Source organism: Empidonax traillii, unplaced genomic scaffold (genome assembly GCF_003031625.1).
Source record: "Empidonax traillii isolate 1590-97213 ecotype Southwest subspecies unplaced genomic scaffold, ASM303162v1 scaffold533:size792476, whole genome shotgun sequence".
Lineage (NCBI taxonomy): Eukaryota > Metazoa > Chordata > Aves > Passeriformes > Tyrannidae > Empidonax > Empidonax traillii.
In genome coordinates, this window is record NW_020955726.1 from 2160 (window position 1) to 21466 (window position 19307).

A 19307-nucleotide genomic window follows, 5' to 3' on the forward strand; every position below is an offset into this window, starting at 1 on the left:
AATGCTTTTAAAAGCATGTGCAAAAATGCCCCAGCTGAACAGTATTCTCTGTGTCTCCTCTCACTGTTTTATCCCCCAAAAATTTGTTTGATGTCTAAGAGCTTTGAGGCTGAACCAACGCATCTGACTTAAACGAACAGATTTAGCTTAGCACAGTCAGGTGGCAAGAGTTAAAGGTGCATATTTTCTTGTAGTCAGGAGGAATTTAACATTTTTTTTTTTCCCTGGCTTTTCTAGGGATTTCAGCAAAAGTTTTCCTTCCATAGTAAAGAGATAGTGGCCATCAGTTGTTCCTGGTGCAAGCTGGCGGTAAGTGAATAATATTCAAGGAGACTGTGATGTGTGTTTAAATAGGAACAATTGTGGGTGATTTTTGTTGTTGTTGGTGGTGGTTTTGGTGGTTTTGTTTGTTTGGTTTGGGTTGTTTGTGGGTTGGTTGTTTGTAAGAAGGCATGATTTGGGAAGATAATCTTCAGTTACATGTTCCTAAAACTCTATGGTTTGAATGACTTGAAGATGGTAGAGTTGGAAATATAGCTCCAGTTTTTGTACCATCACTCTCTGCTCCCTCTCCATGCTTTCCCTTTATATTTCTTGGCCTCCTTGTTGACTCTGCTCTTTCCTTTTCTTCCAGTTTCATAACAAAGTCACCTGTTTCATGCTACATCACATTGAGGAGCCGTGTTCCCTGGGGGCTCATGCTGCTGTCATTGTGCCTCCCACCTGGATCATTAAGGTGAAGAAACCTCAGGTAACTGCATGCTGATGTCTGTTTCTGAAGCTGTGTGGCTGTGCAGAGCCAACCTGGCTTCGCTGCTTGGTTCTCCTTCACGAAAGCATGCTTGTTCAACCCTGTCTCTATCCCTGAAACCCAGCATACCTCCATGGTGATTATGAACCTGTATTCTCCTGCCCCTCCATCCAATCCTTCAGTAGATTTCCCTCTTTGGGATGATGAGCAACAAACATGACTTGTTCTGAGCTAATCCAGTTCAGATTTGTTCCTGTAACTGAGTTCAGCAAGCATACTGCAAGAAATCCCCCGTGTGGTAGGCAGTCAAGCATGTTTCATTAAATAGAGCTGAGCAAATACAGGGAAAAACCATTCACAAACGCTGACTTGAACAGCAGTAAGAATTGGCTGTGGCTGGACTGACACCCTTTTGAATTTGCCATTAGTGGACATGTAAAGAATCATGTCTTACTCGCATCAGTGCTTGCTCAGTGTCAGCACTAAGCACGCGTGCGCCTTTAGTTGAAGGTAACAAACACTAGACTTCAAAGCAATTGTGATGGATGATAGGTCCTGGAGAGGATAATTCGCTGGTGAACATAGGAAAAAAAGATATCCACAAGAGAGCTGGCCAAAAATTAAAAGGGTTTTCACATCATGCAAGAAGTATTTTTTCTTTGAAAGTCTGTTTTCACTCTAATTTGAACCAAAACAAATGCTGAACATATCAGGAAATCAGAAATACTGGTTGAATTTTTATTTCAGAATAACAATTTTTATTTCAGTCCTTCCTTGGGAAGTGACCCAGGCTTCTTAACTCCTGATTGTCAACAAGAAGCCCAGAAGTTCAGGCTGTAGACAAGGCAGTAAGACAAAACTAGTCCTATGAAACTGGAATAAGGCCCATGTATGGCCTGAGTGGTGATACTGCTCAGCCTTTTGTTTCAGACTAGAAGTATGAACAGCAGATTTGAGCATGATTAGGATTTCTAACAAGCTGGTTATTGAAGACAATGGGCAGAGAGAAGGAGAAAGATATGTATAGAGTAATCAAAAAATTGACCAAAGAAGTTGCTATTTCTCTTTTAGGTCAAGAGAGAATGTAGGCAAAATTCCTAAAAAATTTTAAAATTGATGGCTTTTCCCCACACTCTTTTTTCTCTCTTTTACTCAGATCTCACCCAGAAAAATCTATTTTTCCCTCTCTTGTTGAGGAATGTTTGAGTCTTGGCAGGGACTTAATATCCTTGGCTAATTTTCAACAACATACTTGACAGATGTATCCATGTCTGACCTTGCTAATAGAAACTTCCCTTCAATCTTTTTAATTCTTATTTTATTTAATTTTTAGTAGCCCTCCCCCCAAAAAAAATCCCACAAAACCAGTCCCTTTTTATTTTCTTTTGATTTAGCTTTTGGCCAAAGCAAGGTGCATTCTTTATAATATTTTTAGAGAATATAGTTTCTCGTTCACCCTTTTTTCCCAGACAAGTTCCAATTAAAAGTAAGATCTGATCTAGCTAATTCTTATTTATGGGAAAATATCTTTTAAATAAAGTTTTAAAATGTTAAACTATAAGAAAATATCTGTTAGCTTTGTGTGCTTGAGCTGTGAGGGGAGAGAAGGTACTGCAATCCGTTATTCCTCCTATATCACATCCCGAGTCCTTGAAATTCATGCTCAGTAGCATGCAAAAACCTTGAGTAGCTGAATCATTAGATAGATGAAAATTATATTAAACACAGACAATGGGGGTATTTCCATGAAACTTTATAACAGCTCCCATAGCAGTTATTGGGAATGCATCCTTATTGCTTTAGAAAATACTGATGCATCTTTTGGATGTGTTTTCAGATTTTTGGCAGAAGTTTCATTTTCTTATTTGTTATTTTCTTAAGAAATATTTTTCTTCTGCTGTTTCTGGCCAGCTCTTCTATGTATTACGAACCTTTCCACCCTATAGGAATGTTTGGTAAACACGATGAAATATTCACTGCATTCAATCTACAGAATATAAACACAATATTCACAAATTTTTTAAAATTCACGTTATAAATGAATGTGTAACCAACAATCTGTTTTTCACATATTCCACACTCAGAATAAATTTGGCTAGAAGCTTTTTTTGTTATAAAATATTTCCTCAGCTCTAATTAACCACTTACATTTGTCACAGACAACCCCTGAACTGAATTTCCTACTCATATAAAATTGATTTTAGTGGTGCCTGCATCCTGTTTGTTTGTTATTTCCTTTAAGCAAATAAGTTGGCTTTTTGTAGCAAAATCTTGCCCTGTTTTTTATATATATTTTTTTTTAAATTGCCACAAAAATGGTTTTCCATGCTTATTTTGTATAATGTGGGTCACCACCTTTCAAAGATCGGGCTTATGTAAAGACCACACTCCCCATCTCGTTACTGATGTTGTTGTAGTGAAACATCATGGTGTAATTGGCTAAGGATAAATTAATGTTGACAACCTATGTTCTAAATGGGGAGCTTCTTGCAAGCAATTGATTGCAAGATGAAGAATATTCAGAATGCTTCAAATAGCTCTGGAATTGGTGGTAGCTCTGTTTGTAAGGACCCACTCACATGAATGGAAAACTCCCAGTACCTATTCCATGTTATCCATAATGTGAACCACTTTTTAAGTTTTTTTACTGATTTCTAGTGTTTCTGTACTGTTAGCAGTGCTTTGAAACCAACTCTGTTTTCCTGGGGTTCAAATCAATTCCATCTCCTAGTTTGTGAAGGTGGTCACCCCTGTTGACTTGGTGGTATTTTTTAATAGGTGAGGTTTTGTAGCCAGTGCTGCTAGCCCTAGCAGTGGACTTGCTATATGCTTGTGATGTGGGAGAAAAGTAGGTACAAAGGAGGATCTGGCTGATATATTTACTGATTGAGTCTGTCTTCCGTTTGGGAAGACAAAGGCAGTAACTAAAATTCCAAGGTTTTTCTGTTCAAGGTGAGTAACCATGGTGTTTTCTTCTTCTGCTCCTTTGAGGACCTTGAAAAAGTTCTAGTGAATGCTTATATTTCTGGGTTTATTTCTTTATTTCCTCAATTGCTGAGTGCATCTGGCTTGACTGATGGTGTTTGTGAACAACCAGAAGATGGTCAAGATTGACCTTCCCAGGCGCTGGTCATTATTTAAGTAATCTGAAGATCAGTGTGCTAAAAGCCTTTGAAAATGAAGGCTGAAATGTTGTAAAGGAAAAGGTTGAAAGATTTAATTGGATTTCTCTGAGGTAGTCCATGGACTTTGCACCATCCAACACCCTACAAGAAGGACTCCAGTTCTCCTGTTCACCTAGCTAATCTTGCTGAGGGCTATACTGACCATTCAATAATATGAAAAATCTCTCTTTGAAGACGGACAAACTGACGTCCACAAAGGAGAGGTTTCCTCTCTAGAGGCAAGTTAGGATTTACTTATGGTGCCCATTTAAAGGTATGCTTTGCAATCAGGTCCCTTGCTGAATAACATTATATGTTTACAAAATACTCATCACCTTGTTATGCGAACAAGGTACTATGTATCCATTTCTTCACTTCAGTGTGCAAAGACTGCTGATACTCCTGGCTGTTACTCTTCTGCATGCTTGCACAAAGAGCCTGCACATGTTTAAGCAGCTTTTTTGCCTCTCATCTGCTATGGACGTGAAGTTGCAATAACCGTAGCAAAGCTTTAGGTTCTGCTAACACTGAGGTATAGGCATTTTATAAAAAAAACAAAAAAACCCCGAGAGTGAAATAACATTGTTGTGATGCAGTATATTTAATGCCTTTTTGATTACGGAAATTAAAATGTTTATAATCATGCATGGAGGCTTAGACTAAAACTATATCTTTAATATAGCTGTGTGCCTTTCCCTACCTCACCCATAGGCAAGAAAAAAGATACATTTTTATGGGATTTAATGACATCTATGTTTAAAAATTCTTTAAATTATTCTTTTAAAATTAGTCAGTGTTTTACTGAGCTGTCTTTGCCCTTTCCAGAAGAACTTCATTGGACTTAGGTCTGTCCATTTTGGAGGTAGAATAATAAGTACAGTCCTTCTTCTAGAGGTACAGTTAAGTACTTACCTAGTATTTTACTTAAGTTATAGACTCATATTTGTCAGCAGAATTCACTGCACTTAATCAACATGATAAGCATTTTGAATTTTGCACCTGGACAGACTGATGCAGGTTTGGTATGTGCGTGAGCTTTCAGTAGACTGCTAGCAAGACTGTGGATAGACTAGATCTTCTCGCTGTGTCCTGTGTTTTGCCCCACTCCAGGGATAATCCTTTATCAGAGAATGGATGAAGAACTAGGTTAAGACCTCCATGGGAGGCAACTTTGAATGTAATGTTTCCATAACTTTCTGTTGACATCAAGACTGTTGTACAGTCTATCTGATTACTGAGGTAGGGCAATGAAAGACCGTGTAGATGGGATTGCTGATGCACTTGCACAGTCAGTGCAATCGTTGGGGGTTTATCATGCTTTCAAAAATGCTTGGTATCAGAGTAGGGAAAAGTACGAACATTTCCTTGGGTAGTTTCTCAAAATAAGGTCTAAAAGGGTAAATGCTCTGAAATTGCTCTGCAGACCTGTCTTATCTTCAATATTTTCAGTGATCAGTAATGACTATATCCTGGTCCGTAAGTATTGTTGAGAGGTGATATAAAGCTTGGGACGTTGGGTGCTTCAGCAGACTTCTCTTGATCTCCATAATTAAGGACAGTGCCTTTAGGTCTCAGAGTTAAACAGTTGTTAATTTTATTTCTAAGAGATGTGGAAGCATTAACTTCTATATCTGGTCTGTCATACTGAAATCTTGAAATTCTGAAAGTGGTGGATGTGTATTAAACAAAATCTAGTAGCTATTCTTGTTGATGTTGGTTAGCAAGCAGAATGAAGAACAGACATCACTGTTTGGAGATTTGATGATGTCTGCTTATTGGCTTTCATAAGTGGTACACTTTTGAACGAGGTCAGGACAGAAATGAACATTCATATGGCTGAGTGAATTTTGCTTTCCCCCTTGAAACCAGGAAAAAAAATGTCAATGAACTTTCTTCTAATTCCCTGTATTACTTTATTTCTTGGTGACAGCTAGACTAGAAATTGAAATAATGCAAAAATATTTGGAGTATTTCCCATAATACAAAATTTCAATCATATAGAAATGGTTAGGGTTTCCTGTAGGTATGACTTTAATTTCTGAATTAAAATAATTGAAAAATATAATAAAATGATCCTTTTTGGACTGTTCTTATTAAAGCAGAACACCTTTTCGCTCAGTGTCACTGAGCAGACCTTTGCCAGCCTGGAGAACAGCCTTGACATAAGTTCTATTTTAATAGGTTCTGTAAAAATACAAGCAATTATATGTTTTTTCCAAAGTAGTTCAGTGATACTGTTATCTTAAAACAAAAAACCACCCACCCTACAAACACCTCCTTCACTCAAATCTTTAAAAAATTAAGATTAATTCAGTTTGTTCCTTAGCAGATGATTACACAAGTTTCTTGATAGGCTGGAACTGTCTCTACAGTGCCACCATCATACACCATGGTGGCCTATGTTATGTTGAGTCATAATGGTTGCCAGAGCTAAAACTTGTTGTTTTCTTTCCTAAAAAAAAAAACCAAAAAAAACATGAGAAATATCTCATTTATCATGTTTTTTTATTACATCTTTATGCAGGTGGTCTCCATACCAGGAGACGAGCCTGATTGGGCAGGAGACTGGAGCCCCGAAGGGGAAACGGGCGTCTCCTACCCCTTTTGGGAGGGTTGGCAGGTACAACATGTGGTGTTATGTGAGTCTATGGGAGCATCTGATCTTTTTTTCCCCCTCACAGCGTGGGAAAGTTTCCAGTTCCAAAGCACCAGTCTGGTCTCCGTGTGTGGCTTTCTCCATAACTGGTGGTGTGGAAGTGTAAAGCATGCAGCGCATGTGATTTAAATCTCGAGCATGTGCCAGATACTCTTATCATTCTCCAAGTGGACATGCATGGAAGAGCTTCGTAAAGGGGCTCTGTCTGGGCCTGTCTTCTAAATTTTGTTTTGCTTTTCATGTATTCTTTTTTTTTTTGATATAGAACTCCTTAAAGACTTCAACACGGCGAAAGAAGAGAACGTCTTTTAAAAGAAAAGCCAGCAAAAGAGGCAATGAAGTAGGTATTCAAGTACTTAGGAAATCAGATTCCTTTTGTTTAAATGTCTAAACCATGTCTGAAGTTTTTAGGGTTTTGGTGAATTTTCTTTTTTTAATTTTTTTTTTTTTTTTACTGCATTGTTTAATATATTTTTTCCCTGGAAAATTCAATGATATTGAATTTGTTGTTAGAAAAGCTAAAACTTTGTATGTGAAGTTTTATTTTCTGAGTTGATGTTTTTTCAAGAATCAAGGTACCAGACTCCAGAAGGACCACCACCCTAGTGAAAGAGTCTTCTCTTGGGATGTAAGAGACTCAGCTCATACCCTTGTTTTGCACTAGGCAGAGCAAGGATGTGAAACTGGGGTTGTGAAGTCCATGATGAGTGCACTGATGCAAGGCTCTGGTCCAGTTTGAGGATGTTTCCTTCAGGGGGTCTCATATTGGAAATATTCTGTTTGTGTGAAGGTTGAAATTCGACCACAGAGGCAGAGAGAAAACAGATTATTTTTCTGATGGTTTGATTACCCATGTATCTTATAGAAGACCTTGCTTCCTGACTCTTCTTAGTGGATTGGTTATACAGACAAAGAGCTTCATGGCAGAGGTGGAGGGAGACTGGCCTCTGCATAGCCAGGGCTCTCTGGTTCAAGGCCTCACTTGGGTGGTGGGAGAACTGCAGATCAGAAACTGGAATCCACATCTGTGAGAGCCCAGGACAGTATCCTCATTACTGGGCTCTCTGGTGTCCTGCAAAGGTAGGGAGTAGGCAGGAAAATAGTCTTCTCATTGATGGGATTCATTTCATCAGTGGCATTTGTTCAAAGGTGGGAAGACAACAAGGCCAAGAATTCAAGAGCAGATTACCTGCAAATAAGTGCTGATATAAATTATCTGTTAGATGGAATGAATGGAATAAGTAGTTTTTCTCATTCTATTTTCCTTTGGAAAAACTGTTCATATTACAAATAACACTGTATCTGCTACATTATTAATGCTGTGTGAATAATTAAGAGTTGGATGGCTGGAAATAATATTGAGTAAAATTTTTAACTAGTTATATATTACCCTGAAGTGATATTTCCCCCTCTTATTTATATTCTGTTGTCTCCTCTGGATAAATAAGTCCCAGCTGAGCATCACATTGACATGGCTGTACTATTTCCAATACCCGAGGTAGTTTTATCAGAGCTAGTTTGGGTCTACTGTGTGTGTTATGCCAGGAAAACATACACAGCTTGTACTAAAGCTATTTCTTGCTTCTGTTTCTCAGGAGAACAAAGGCCGGCCGTTTGTGATAAAGCCCATCTCCTCTCCACTCATGAAACCACTGCTGGTTTTTGTTAATCCAAAAAGTGGAGGGAATCAGGTAAGACCATCAACTGGATCCAGGTCACAAAGTTTTAGTTTAACAGTAGAGTTTCTGACAGTTAAATAACACTATTTCTTAGTCAGTCAGATAGAAAGGGCTCTATGCCTTAACTGCAGTCCTCAGAAGAGGTCCTTGCTGTTGAATGACCTTGCCACATTGGTGGAGCTGGGCAGTTGAAATGGGTACTTGAGTATTTGAGTGGTTGTATTCCCATTTTCAGATTCTTGAAAGGAATCTAAAATGACAGTTTGGAGGTTTTCAGAGAACTTCATCTTTCCACAGAAAATTGCAGTTGCCAATGCAGTTTTAGATTTCCCTTTATCCAAAAAGTGGTTTGATTTTACTAGGAAAGGCTAGTGAATGTGAAATGACATATTCATACGGTGTTTAAAAAACCATTAGTGGTCTTGTACTGTACCATGGAGAACCAAGTCTCAGTGATGAACATGCAGCAGACTTTTTCCTTAGTATTCTTGGAATGAATACTTACCCAAGTGAATGTTTTCCAGGTCAGTTCTGCTACTTTTTGAACATCAAAGAATCTGAGTGTCTTTTGACAAACAGGTCCTTCTGTTAGAAAAGATTGATGTAGGATACAACAGAGGCCTGTAGAGCATGGAGAATAGCATAGCCACTGTTCACCTTTTCCTCTGTTAGGAGAATTAGAGAGGATATCAAATGAGACTGCTAAGACTGATTCAAAACAAAAAAGCTTCTCCTTCTCATATTGTGTAGTTCAGCTGCGATAGGATGTTGTGGATGCTAAAAGCTTACACAGGCCAAAGGAGAGATTTGGAAGAGAAAAATCTGGATTACTGAAGTCCTGTACCTCCCGGTGGCTCAAGGGTTCTATGAATCACACACAGCTGAGACTGGAGGAATACCTATGGCAAACATCATATTTATTTTCTCTCTTCTTATACCTTTTCCTAAGTAGTATGACCACTGTTCTTGATTTTCCACTTAAGGGAAGGTATTAGGCAGAAGAGCCATCCCTCAGAAGGGGAAGCTGTGGAATGTTCCTGATGGATATCCCCCAGGCCATGTCTGAAAGCCATTCTTGAATTACTTTGGAATTCAAGCTCACCCCATGGAGTTCTTAGCTCTGTATTGCTAGTAAGAGATCCTGCTGTTTTGTGTCTGGGCAGAACATGGAGGAAGAAAACTGAGTGTCTGGAAAATGAATCCAGGAGTCTGAGAAAACAGAAATCCTACTTTTGGGTGATGAGTTGACCAGACTGCACTGAGTGAGGGGGCGCCGGGGCAGCTCTAGCCCTCAGAGTCCTTGGCTCCTGCTTCATTAAATGGTAGAGGGTTACAGTTATGAGTGTTCATGGTGGTGATGGTGGAGGTTAAAGCATTGTCATTGCTTGGATGTTGGGCAGGACAGTGTTAAATGTGATGGTGACTTTGCATACAACCTTGTTCAGCTTCTTACTGTCATGGATGATTGAGGGTGCTATGGGATAACAGGGGTTTTTTTTGTTGCAGGTGATGAGAGGCAGGGGAACAGGTTGCTGTGGGAGATGTACCTTTGGTCTGACCCCAAACACATGTTCTTATGAACCATTTTGAAATTAGTCAATATGCTTATATGTGCACCTTGTCCAGATTGGTGGTTTGCTATTCTACAGAGTCTATTGCTATTCTAGTTGCTATTCTACATTCATTTGCTATGTCTCTTTCTAATTTGTCTTTTTCTTGTTTTGTTTGCTTTATAAAGCACAGGGAAAAAAGAAAAAGCAGTTCAAATATAATGAATAATGCACACTATTATTTCTAATAACCATTAAACTACTCCTAATTTCCCTTCCTTCGATTTTTTTCTCTTTTCCCAGGGCACCAAGGTTCTCCAAATGTTTATGTGGTATTTGAATCCACGCCAGGTCTTTGATCTCTCTCAGGATGGGCCAAGAGATGCGTAAGTTTTCAAGCCTTCATCTCTGCACACCCTCTTTCTTTTCTTTTCTGATGAGGGAAGCAGGAAAAGGTCTACTTGGCTAGATTAGTAGACTGTGTATGAGGTTTATGTATCCAGATTTTGGTAGCAAAAGGGAGGACTGAAGTGGTGGCTTTTATGAGAAGAAATCAGGAGCTGCCACTGTGTCAGACAGAGCCAGGTCCAAATGGCTCCAAAACTGACTCACTGCTGACCCCAGTGCCTGAACATTCCCTGATGGATGAGAACCACAGTGGGGTGAGGATGCCTCCAGATTGCTATACGTGACAGTACTGTGCAAATGTCTCTGCTTGCTGAGTAACTATCTGAGTTTATCTGGACAGTTGAACTGTGATCCTCTTCCAAGGGAGAGAGGACCTGTCTTTAAAGGGCTGATTCTTGCTGCCAAGGGTTAAGAAACCACACTACTATGGTGACTGAAATGGAGATACTTGCTGTACTTAACATCTGTTCAGCCCTACTTTCACAATTTAGGCAGCACAAAAAGATAATAATAATGTAAAATAAAATATTTACCTGCATAAGAACAGTCCAAGTGTTTCCTATTCAAGGCACCCAAGCTTTTTGTTATTCCTGCAGAAACATCCCCACTGCTGTTCTCATGTGATGTTTAGAGGCTTTAAGGTAGATATACATTTTTCAGAGCTGTATAATGGGGCTAAAGGAGGATTAGGTCCTCTGGTCACTCAGCTCTATACACACGAATGTACCCACTACATTACAAGATATTTCATTATGCCTTTCTTTGATGAAGCTGAAGAAGCAGGACTTCGATGAGTGCTTTTTTTGTCTCTCCTGTTGGTATCTTAGGTCAGATATCCCAGGACAGAATGCTATTAGATGTTCTTGCCTTCTGTGGTGTTAAACTGTACCAGTTGAAGACGGTGTCATATTCTACAAGCTTAAGAAACAGTAGCTCATCAAATCATGATGAGGAACAGTAAATTTTGTTTAAGAACTTTGGTGTTTAAATTCATTTGCTTCAGGGTAAGAGAAAAATGAAAGATTGACCTCTCTAGAGGGAATGTGAGAATCTGGCCTTCCAGATTTAGCATGGGAACATGCTAAACTGATCAAACACTTGTCAGGATATGTTGCCTAACGTGGAGGAAGGTCCCATTTCGCATCCTGGTGGTTTTGCATGTGTTCATGTGAAGACATGAAGTGAGCCACAGGGCTCAGGTTGGGTTGGGGCCGATGCTGCCTGTGACTGCCAGGGCTGAAGCCATGACACTGCTGAGGTTTTTGGAAACAGACATTTTTTCTTTTTTCCCCACCTCCACTCACATTCTTAGTAATGAATATTTGAAACTGCAGTAAGCAGTGGTTACACTGTCACTCAACAAAATGCATAAAAAGTGTCTGCATTATTTTTCTGATTTTTTTTCCCTTTTTTCCCTTTTCCTCCCTGACCAGGCTGGAGCTGTACAGAAAAGTGCCAAATCTGAGGATCCTGGCCTGTGGCGGGGATGGGACGGTAGGTGGCCAGCACTTGGCAGCCCAGTGGTCTTTGACCAAGTGATTAAATTCCTTGCAGTGATGGGTTTCCCACCTGACAACACCTGCAGAGCCAGATAACATATCTAATGCTTGTGAAATCTAATTTTGGTTTTCCAATTTTATGTGTGGCCTTGCCTGTGTAGATATGGGGCCAGATCCTAATTTCTGAAGTCCTTTTTTCTTTATGCATAAAGATTTGGTACAGCTCAAAAAAGATAAAGACTAACTTTGCTGGTCTCCTCTCACTATTTACAGAGATCTGAGGGTCTAGCAGGTTGAGCCAGTGACTGAGGGCCACTCAGCTCCTTCCTGCTGTTGTCTCCATGGTGTTTGAGTACAGAAAAATAGTGTCTTCTCTGTGCCTAAAGAAAGTTAGTTTCCCCATTTTCTTTATGAAGCCTCTGTGAGGAAGGATATTGCATTGGTCATACACCTAGTCTGCGATCTGGCAGATCAAGATGCGTATTTTTCTTTGCAACAGAATTTCTGTGTTTTTGGATAAGTGAATAGGTTCAAATCTTTAAAGGATTTGGGCACCTTCAGTTGGAGACAGACTCTGCATTTCAGAGTCTGGAGGCCATCAGTGATAATGGAGTTATTACAACTGCATTCTCTTTCCAGTAACTAGGAATGTTGTAAATCCCAGTCTGTGCTACTGAGTGCTTAAATACAGTTGAAAAACTTACCTTTAATATCTAGTAGGCTCAGTTCCCCAAAATGCATTTGATAATAATTTTAACAATAAGTATGGTAAGGAAAATGCGTTACCTCTTGCAAGATGCAATGACTGGACAGAATAGATATATGTAGGTGTTTAGGGCTTGGAGAGGTGGTTGGTTTATTTTGTATTGAGCTGTACCCCCACTCTTAGCTCATCTCTGCTTGAATTTCTGGGGGAATTTTTTTGTTCAGCTTCTGTGGGTTCCTTTAAAACCGCAGCAGTAGGGTTACTAATACCAACGCTTCCCCTGCAATTGTGAAGAAAAAAAAAATCAGTGATAAGACTACTGTCTTGATGGTTCATGGGAAATTAAGACATTAATGAATTATGAACATCTCTTAAGAAATGTGCAAGGCATTGCTTTAGCAGGAGACATAAGCTGCAAAAAAGTGATTAAATCTGGAATTCTTTCTCTTTTCCATCTGAGGAAGCCAAGGTTTTCATTGAGGGGAAAAAAATATTTGTCATGGAGGTATTAAAATAGAAAAGAATACAACTACATGGAGTCGGACCATCCTTTGTTTTCCCTTTGCTGAACTGTGCAAGCGAGAGGTGGCAGCACCTTCTCATTAGTATGAGCAGCACTCCACTATTACTTTTGCTGCCGCTCAGTTTGAAGCAAATTAATATCCAGTTATTCCCAAAGCCATTACATTTAGAAATGGAAAATCTGGCTCAAATGGACTTAATGAATATGCAATGAGACCAGATGTTACCTTGCATTATTGAGTTGAATCAGAACTCATTGTAACTTTTCCGTTGGCACTGCTTGCTGTTACTTTGCAGGGCAGAAGTGGAAAACCTGTCTTTCAAAGCAGTCAGGAGCTTTCTGTTAATAGGGAAACGATAGTCTGTGCCACCCTCGATTGTACAACCAATGCACAAGGTTTAGAAGTGACCTCAAGTTAAATAGCAATGTTGTACTTATCAATTAGTAATTTGAAATTTCTGTTTATCAGTTAAAATCATTCACAGAAATGCTAGGTGTTGTAATGTTATCTGCAGCACTGAGAGACTGACTGAGGCACAGATGTGCGGATTAAGTCGGTGATAATGAAAAAGGAGCTTTTAAGATTTCCTGGCCCCACTGAAGTTATTTGGACTGTTCATTCTGTCTCCTATTAACAGTGTTGAAGGATAGATATTTTCAAAAATAGAGGATTACTTACCTCTGAAAATCCCTCTAAAAGACTTACATACTTTTGGTAACATCCAAAGCCATGAGAGCTGTAAAGCCCTGAGATGACTGTTGTCAAACAATGAACTTGAATATGGGATCACATCCCAGAAGAATGCTTTAATAATTGGACAGTTGGTTATGAAAAATGTCATTTGTGCAAAATTAAATTTATCTGTTAAGAGACTTGGAGAAAGAAATACCCAGAATACTTAATTAGCATGGTGGTTGCTATATTTAGCAGACCACCCTCTCTACTGATCTTCAGATTCCAGCTATTGTTCCTAATGCCCATGTTATGCTGGGTGCCTTTTGTGAAGCTCCACTGTAACCCCAGTTTGGGTTAAGAATCTATTTCAAACCACAATAATATTAGTTGGGGCAAGAAAAATTCTGTCCAGCTGCAGTCAGGTTTTCTGTTTCCTGTCTTATTTAAAAGCTCACATTTCCAGTAGAAACTGCATCTTTGGAAACTGTGAGAGGGGAAAAAAAAATCTTCTGTTTATTTTTTATTAATGCTTTATTTAAAAATGCAACTCAGATTCTTCACAAAGTATTATTTTTTTTTTTTTAACGTGGAGGTAGTTTAAAGTGAGAAGTAGTTTAATAAAGAGTTCTTTGGTTTTGTATCAAGAATATCAATAAAATGTTTGGTAACATCTTTAGTAACAATTCTTTCTCCCCCTTGGAAATTACCATTTAATGAAAACAGAATAGTTTACAGTAGTTTGTTCCTTCTGGATAGATTTCTATTTGAAAGTTTTATGTAGTCCAGAATAAAGACAGGAGAGGGAAATAGCTGTCTAAAATAACTAATAGCTTAGAATATAAAAGAGACTGATTCATTGTTCCAGATCCAAGGCCTTTAACCCTGAGCATTAAACTCTGTCTTTTATTTTAGTCTTTTAGTCTTTTATTTGGTATGTGTGTATATGTATATATTATATATAAAGATATAATGCTTTGTACTGAGTAAAATAATTCAGCACTAAGGTCTCATGTCTGGGAAATGGGAGACTTGGGGGCAAGTTAATGCTTGACGTGACGAGTTCTAAGACACCATGCGGTTTTAATGTGTCTCTCACATTTTCTTTCGTAACTGTTGTCTAAGGTTTCGTTTCTTTTGGCATAATGGTAATTTTGAAGACATTATCTTGAATTTTCCGTTATTATTCTTCGTTCATTTTGCATTTTTTTTTAACGTGGTCTTTGCTGTGAATAGGAATATGATATGTTCAAAATACGCCTTTTTCCTTTTAATCTTTCTGACTAATGGTTCTCTGCATTTCCCTTCTTATAGGTGGGCTGGATCCTCTCCATTCTTGATGAGCTGCAGCTCAGCCCCCCACCTCCTGTGGCTGTCCTTCCACTTGGCACTGGGAATGACCTTGCCCGCACCCTCAACTGGGGTGGGGTAAGGACTGACTGGGGCCACCCTTATGTGGGGGTTCTCAATTTGCTTCTTTGATTTAGTTGCGTGTGGTGGACCCTCCTCTGGGCTAAAATAGCAGGCAGGGCTGTGTCCAAGGTCTGCTTTACTTTAGGCATAATGGTTTGATTCAATTTCCAGTCTGGGATTTTGAACTACTAATGATGTAGTTGTAATAAAAGTGTACTTAAATATATCTGGTATTTCAGGCCGAGTAATGAGGATGATATGCAGGCTTCTCATTTAAGCATAGTTTACGCTTTATTTTTCTTTGTTTATCCTTGACTGTGGCACTGGAGTTATTCCAGGCGACACAAATACACTTTGAGTGCCTCTCCTTATGGTTTGACTTTGCCTGCCCTAGATTTGTGCACCTCAGTAATAGCTTGTTATTGATGCATCAAAATTTATCAGGGGTCTTAGGAACCTTTGATTTGGTGTGAAAGGAGGGAGGTCTGCCAGGTAATTGGTGAGTGACTTGATTTGTTTTCACCATCCGCGGCTGATACTCTGGTCACCTTCTGCTGTCAGGGTTACACGGATGAACCAGTGTCCAAGATCCTCTGCCATGTAGAAGACGGGACCATTGTCCAGCTGGACCGCTGGAATCTGCAGGTTGAGCGCAACCCTGATTTGCCCCAGGATGAGCTGGAGGATGGGGCACGTAAGGTTAGAGCCTACTTCTTCCCACAGAAACTATGGGATGCTTATGGATGCCTTTGGGTTACACCATAAGCTGCGAGGGTGGGGAGTCCCAAACATTTTTAATTTGCTATTTGCATCTCTTCCTTTGGTTCTTTTCATGTGTCAGTGATTCCAGAGTTGTGCGAAATGTAATGCATTTATTTGTTGTTTTGTAACTCCCAGGCATTGAACATTTATGTCAAGAACTTAATCCTGGAAAAAAAAAATCCCTAGCATTTTTGTTTTTCTCTAGTTGCAGGAGAAGCAACCCTGTGACTACCATCCATTTCCAAATTAGACAAAACTAAAAGCAGGATGTAAAATTTTATTCATTAGGATTTTGCTTATGGATACCAGCTGTTTCCTACTTTACAGCAAGGTGTAGTGTATTTTTATATTTAACATCTTTGTGTGTGGGTCTCTCTATAATCTCCATTAGTGAATCTTGATAATTGAAGAGTGGGAAAATCTTTTGTGAGGAATCTTTTGTGAGGGAATTATATGCCATTTGGACTGGAGATGTTGAAGCTGCTACAATAATAAAAAAACCTCTGATTCTGTGAACCATTTTTCTCTTCTCATTAATAATTTCCAGCTTATCTGTAGGATGGTACCGTTCCCTCTGTACAGCCCTGCTGGGGGTATATAACAATGAAGAGGCCAAATATGTGCTTCCCTGCCTCATGCACCCTCAATAAGTCAGGGCTTCTTCTCTGGGACTTGCATTGGTCCTGGTTATATGTGAAGTGAGAAGAACACAGCTTGTGTTTCATTTGCCATGCTGAGCTTGAAGAGCCAGCAATTAGGAAAATCGTTTTATTGATGACATGTTAAGTAGTGCAACCTTATTGGAAATCTCAATGACAACATAAGGAACCCTTTGATGTGTTTGCAAGCATACATATATGGTCATAAAGTACTGTAATGTGTTTGTGTTCTTTGGGTTCTTGTATCTGATCTCTTCTGCAAGCCATTACTAACCTTCAGAGCAACCTTCTGCTTACATTTTCCTGATACATCCTACTTTCCTCTTAGGTTTTCCTGACATGCCAGCTTTAAAGTAGTTAATCCCTGGTGTGTTGAGGAATGTTTCATTCATGTTATTTTTACATCTCTTTTTATTATCTAATTACAGCTTCCCCTCAATGTCTTCAATAATTACTTCAGCCTTGGATTTGATGCACATGTTACACTGGAGTTCCATGAATCTAGAGGTAATAGGGACTTTTATTTCCTTAGCCTTGTGGATGGGCAGTTACTTCATGAATTGGAAATAGAGTCGGATTTAACATCCTGTTCTTATAATTCAGAAGGAGAGCTGGAACATAAAAACACAAGATACAATCACTTTCTTTCTTCTTGTATGTATCATGAGTTTCCAAGTGACTTCATCATTCAAAAACTGAAAAAAAGTGTGAGGAAGACTAGTATTTACTGGAGGAAAAGGGCTGAAAGGGAAGCTTTTCGAGGTTTTAGATCTTGTAAAGGCGATAAGTACAGACATAAAGGAAGATAATGATGGTGTAGAAGTGTTAGAATAAGAGAAAGAAAAACAAATAAGTCAGTTGCAAGTGTGGAGGTGGAGGGAGGAGAAGAGCTGCAAGACTGTAAGTAGTAGGAGGATAATTGTGTTCTCAAGCTAAGGAGCTGTTATCTATGGATGAGTACAGCACATTGACACTGGACTTGGTATAGACCCAGAGTGTCTCTGTGCAAGTTTAAGGTTTTAATGCCCACAGAATTGTCAGGTATTTGAGCAGTTGTAGCCTCTTGTCTGTTCCCATGCCAATGGCAGTTTTGCCACCCCACAGAGGTTGAAATGTGACTTAACTGGGTGGGTTTTGAACTGATGTGAACTGATCTATTCATATAGTTTAGGCAGGAGTGCTTGTAGAAACAAACCTGGTTCCATTCTCTATGTTCAGCTTTTGGTCATTCCAGCTTCATATGCAGGTATTTTTTCTGCAACACAGCCTCCCTTATCTTTACTGTCATACTATCAGTATGTCATTTTAAGATGAAAAGATAGCACTGTAATGCCAGGCTAAATAAAGAGCAAGATACATGATGGAATGAGCTAATGCATATTTTATAATGTTTAAGACTGCTTCAAGCTTTAGGAATAATAATGTGGGGCCACAAAAGGGCACAAGAATGAAATGATGACAGCTGTATGCATTTTTTTTAATGAGTGCATATCACTATGAATTGCTAATGTGACTATGAATATACAGTATAGATTAAATGCATGTCTACTTTCTCGTTTAATGGAGGCATTATTTAATAATGAGTTATGGAGCCCTATAAAGAATGAATGTTATTCCAGACATGCCAGTGCTTTAAAAATTTACATGGGTGAAAAAATACTTGGCAGAGCAAGCTGTGTGTATGTGTGGCCAGGAGAGCTTTTTGTAGCACAAGTCTTTACTGTCGATGGCTTCCTTATCTTCTCAAATGCTGAAATATACAAAGTGAATCCTATGTATTTTAGGAGAGGGAAGCTTATAGCCTTGGAGGTGTTGTTAGTGTGTGGGTTGTACTGTTTTTCATGTGAAATTGGGGTTGCTCTACCTGGAGAAGAGAAGGTTCCCAGGAAACTTTATTGCAGCCTTTCAGTACCTGAAGGGCGCTTACAAGAAATACGGGGCCAGAATTTTACCAGGGCCTGTTGCAACAGGGCAAGGGCTAATGCTTTTAAACAAAAATAGACTAGATATAAGGAAGAAGTTTTTAACAATGATGGTGGTAAAACACTGGCACAGGTTGCCCAGAGGGGTGATGGATGCTGCATTCCTGGAAACATTCAATGTCAGGTTGGATTGAAAAGGCTCTGAGCGGTAACCTGATCTAGTTGAAGATGTCCCTGCTCATTGCAGGGAGGTTAGACTAGATGTCCTTCAAATTTCACTTCCAACCCAAAGTATTCTATAGCCCTGTGAAATAAGAAGTGCAAAGCAAATTCCAGTCTCTTTTACAAATGATGACAACCCAGAGAAATTCTTAGTAACAGTAGCAAAGTGTGAAGCACTTTCAGGGCTGTAGCACTTAGGCTATTGAGTTAAATGGCTGTGTGTAGTTGCTTATGTGGAGCTATTGTAATCACGTATACTATTAAAACAAACACATACCATGCCTGCAAACCAAAATAAGATCAATTGATGTGAACTCTCAGCCTAGCAGGGCACTTTGTGCAATAGAGGTTGGTCAGCTGTACTATTTAGAATAAGTGGTGACTGCAGTGTCTCAGAGGAACTTGTATGTGAATGTGGCCTTTTCTATGGTAACCTCTGTACTTTTCTTGTGACTAATCAGATTGAGACTTGAGGATTGGATCCAAGCCTCATGTACTTAGCTCTGCTTCTTCAGGAAGTGTTCTAGGTAGCAACCCCATTGCCAACCTTATGCTTTGGTAGAGCACAGAAGATGCAATCTACTTTATCCCTGCTGACATGCTGTTTGATCCCTTGGCTCTGAAGGACTGTTCATTTGCAGGAAGCCCCCCTGCACTGCACACACACAGTCTAACACATTCCATTCTCTGCTCCCTTTATAGTTTGAGAATGGTGAGGAT

General features: G+C 39.3%; 1 protein-coding gene across 5 annotated transcripts in view; it reads left to right on the top strand.

The window, feature by feature from the left end:
- Positions 1 to 241: 241 nt before the first annotated feature.
- The window catches only part of DGKI (diacylglycerol kinase iota), a 107773-nt gene continuing 88707 nt past the window's right edge, over positions 242 to 19307 (top strand). For 2 of the 5 annotated variants that reach the window (XM_027897208.1, XM_027897212.1), the window contains exons 1-10: positions 242 to 309; positions 635 to 751; positions 6440 to 6535; positions 6837 to 6911; positions 8167 to 8262; positions 10104 to 10186; positions 11642 to 11702; positions 14924 to 15037; positions 15584 to 15721; positions 16872 to 16950. In XM_027897208.1, the coding sequence (XP_027753009.1) occupies positions 659 to 751; positions 6440 to 6535; positions 6837 to 6911; positions 8167 to 8262; positions 10104 to 10186; positions 11642 to 11702; positions 14924 to 15037; positions 15584 to 15721; positions 16872 to 16950 (835 nt within the window). In that variant the 5' untranslated portion in view covers positions 242 to 309; positions 635 to 658. The remainder of the gene's footprint in view (positions 310 to 634; positions 752 to 6439; positions 6536 to 6836; positions 6912 to 8166; positions 8263 to 10103; positions 10187 to 11641; positions 11703 to 14923; positions 15038 to 15583; positions 15722 to 16871; positions 16951 to 19307) is intronic. The other 3 variants (XM_027897209.1, XM_027897210.1, XM_027897211.1) reach the window with 3 other exon arrangements.